Source organism: Neoarius graeffei, chromosome 1 (genome assembly GCF_027579695.1).
Source record: "Neoarius graeffei isolate fNeoGra1 chromosome 1, fNeoGra1.pri, whole genome shotgun sequence".
Lineage (NCBI taxonomy): Eukaryota > Metazoa > Chordata > Actinopteri > Siluriformes > Ariidae > Neoarius > Neoarius graeffei.
In genome coordinates, this window is record NC_083569.1 from 22523752 (window position 1) to 22526193 (window position 2442).

General features: G+C 35.0%; 1 gene segment (V, D, J or C); it reads left to right on the forward strand.

The window, feature by feature from the left end:
• Window positions 1-1035: 1035 nt before the first annotated feature.
• Window positions 1036-1513, forward strand: LOC132884041 (T cell receptor alpha variable 6-like; the record flags this gene model as incomplete). The annotated part of the segment is given in 2 exon segments: window positions 1036-1075; window positions 1203-1513. Coding segments are annotated over 2 exon segments (351 nt in total), but the record flags the coding sequence as incomplete, so codon positions are not given.
• Between the last annotated feature and the right edge of the window lie 929 nt (window positions 1514-2442).

Genomic DNA, 2442 nt, shown 5'->3' on the forward strand with positions numbered 1-2442 from the left:
GGCTGACACATAGACACAAACAACCATTCACACCTACAGTCAATTTAGAGTCACCAGTTAACCTAACCTGCATGTCTTTGGACTGTGGGGGAAACCGGAGCACCCGGAGGAAACCCACGCGGACATGGGGAGAACATGCAAACTCCGCACAGAAAGGCCCTCGCCGGCCCTCGAACCCGGACCTTCTTGCTGTGAGGCAACAGCGCTAACCACTACACCACCGTGCCGCCTTATATTAGCATAGTATTATATAATATTAGTATATTGTACAAATGCATCATTTTTGTTTTAGAGAACTGAAGTCTGAAGTTGAAAGTTGTTTTTTTTTCCTCCCAAAATTTGGCAAAGAATTTTAATGCAAAAATATTTCTGCAAAACACAAATTGTTGACTCAGTTTCTCCCCTCAGATTTTTTAAACTTAGCACTCAATATAAAACACACATTTGTAAGTCAGACTAACTTCCATTCGTAATGACCAAGAACTGGATATAGAATTATGAGTGAATGTAACTTTATTCAAACACAAATTTATAGGTTACATCCAATTCAATTTTCAAATACAGGGAACGTTAAATACTTGTTCCTATAACAAACTCCTCTAAAACACACACACACACACACAGTTTTATGAACTTTAAATAAATAACTTGAATTTTTATCCAAAAGTACATTTTACTCAAATATTTGTGTGTGGAATGTTGACAGTTTTTTTAAGCTGAAGTGACCACAGTGTTCATACAAGAGTATGAATTAAAAAAAAAAAGGTTGTCACAAGAAAGGAGTAACAATATATGAATTCATGATCTAGTGTATTTTATTGTTGATGGTATTTTTCTATATATTTATAGGATGTTAAACAAGCAGACTGAATCAATAAAATTAACATTTTCATTCTGAGCTGAAGCAGTTGTCATGAATATGAATAAATATGAGTGGGTGGAGCAACATGTCGAGACGTCAGAGAAAATCTCACATGCTCAACACAGGCATCGATTTCTAAAGCTAGAGGTCTGAACTAAACACTCAGAATAACAATGTTACTCCTCTTAGTTTTCTTCAGTATCACTGATATTGGTAAGTCATATACATTACACATGAAATAATAATTTTTTTTATCATTAAGAAGCACAATTTCTGTATGAATATCTGCATTTATGATGCAAATATCACAATATTCTTATAATGTTTTTTTTTTTTATAGCAGAGGCTGCTGACAACAGCATTAAATCAGACCAAACTAATGTATTTTCAACTGAAGGCAGCAACACCACACTGTCCTGCACATATACTGGATATACTGGATCAGATACCAGTCTCCACTGGTATCGACAAAAACCTGGATCAAGACCTGAGTTTCTGCTGCTGATTCTTGAAAGCAGTGGAAGTATCATACACACTCAACCCCCTCATCCACGATTGTTCACCAAACTTGATAAAACGAGTAAGAAAGTGGATCTGCTCATCTCCTCTGCTGCAGTGACAGACTCTGCACTGTACTACTGCGCTCTGAGGCCCACAGTGACAGGAAACCCAACTACACTGTACAAAAAGCACTACACATGACTGGAACAGAGTCGTGCTTTTCTCACAAGATGGAGCTCTTACATGTTTACCCTCACTTCTTCATCATATCAGTTTAACCATCATTTTTACACTGACAATATGTTGTGGTAATACGTTATTTTAAGGAAGACAATATTGGAGGTAAACTAATGTCTTATTCTTGGTAGAATAAAGCCCAACTTGCACTTCACTATTCTTTATTCTTTATTTATAAAGACCTGTACTTCTTTATAATTATAATAACTACAATATGTTTCCTCTGTTATGAAACAGGCCTTAAGTTATAACTAAAAGCTAAAAAGCACTAAACAAGTTTTCAGTAAGTTCATATACATCCCACTTTCTAAAGTCAAGATCCTGCAGAGTCTAAATTTTACAATAATATTTTTGTGTTAGCTTGTTGTAATCCACAGTGATTTTACACAGTGAGGTGTGTTTTAGTGAAATTAAGTCATTATTGAGAATTTCTGATAGATATTAGCCTGGTGGATACACAGTACAACTAGGAACAGCTATTACACATAATATAATCTTATACCTTTTATACAACCCCGATTCCAAAAAAGTTGGGACAAAGTACAAATTGTAAATAAAAACGGAATGCAATAATTTACAAATCTCAGAAACTGATATTGTATTCACAATAGAACATAGACAACATATGAAATGTCAAAAGTGAGACATTTTGAAATTTCATGCCAAATATTGGCTCATTTGAAATTTTATGACAGAAACACATCTCAAAAAAGTTGGAACAGGGACAATAAGAGGCTGGAAAAGTTAAAGGTACAAAAAAGGAACAGCTGGAGGACCAAATTGCAACTCATTAGGTCAATTGGGAATAGGTCATTAACATGACTGGGTATAAAAAGAGCATC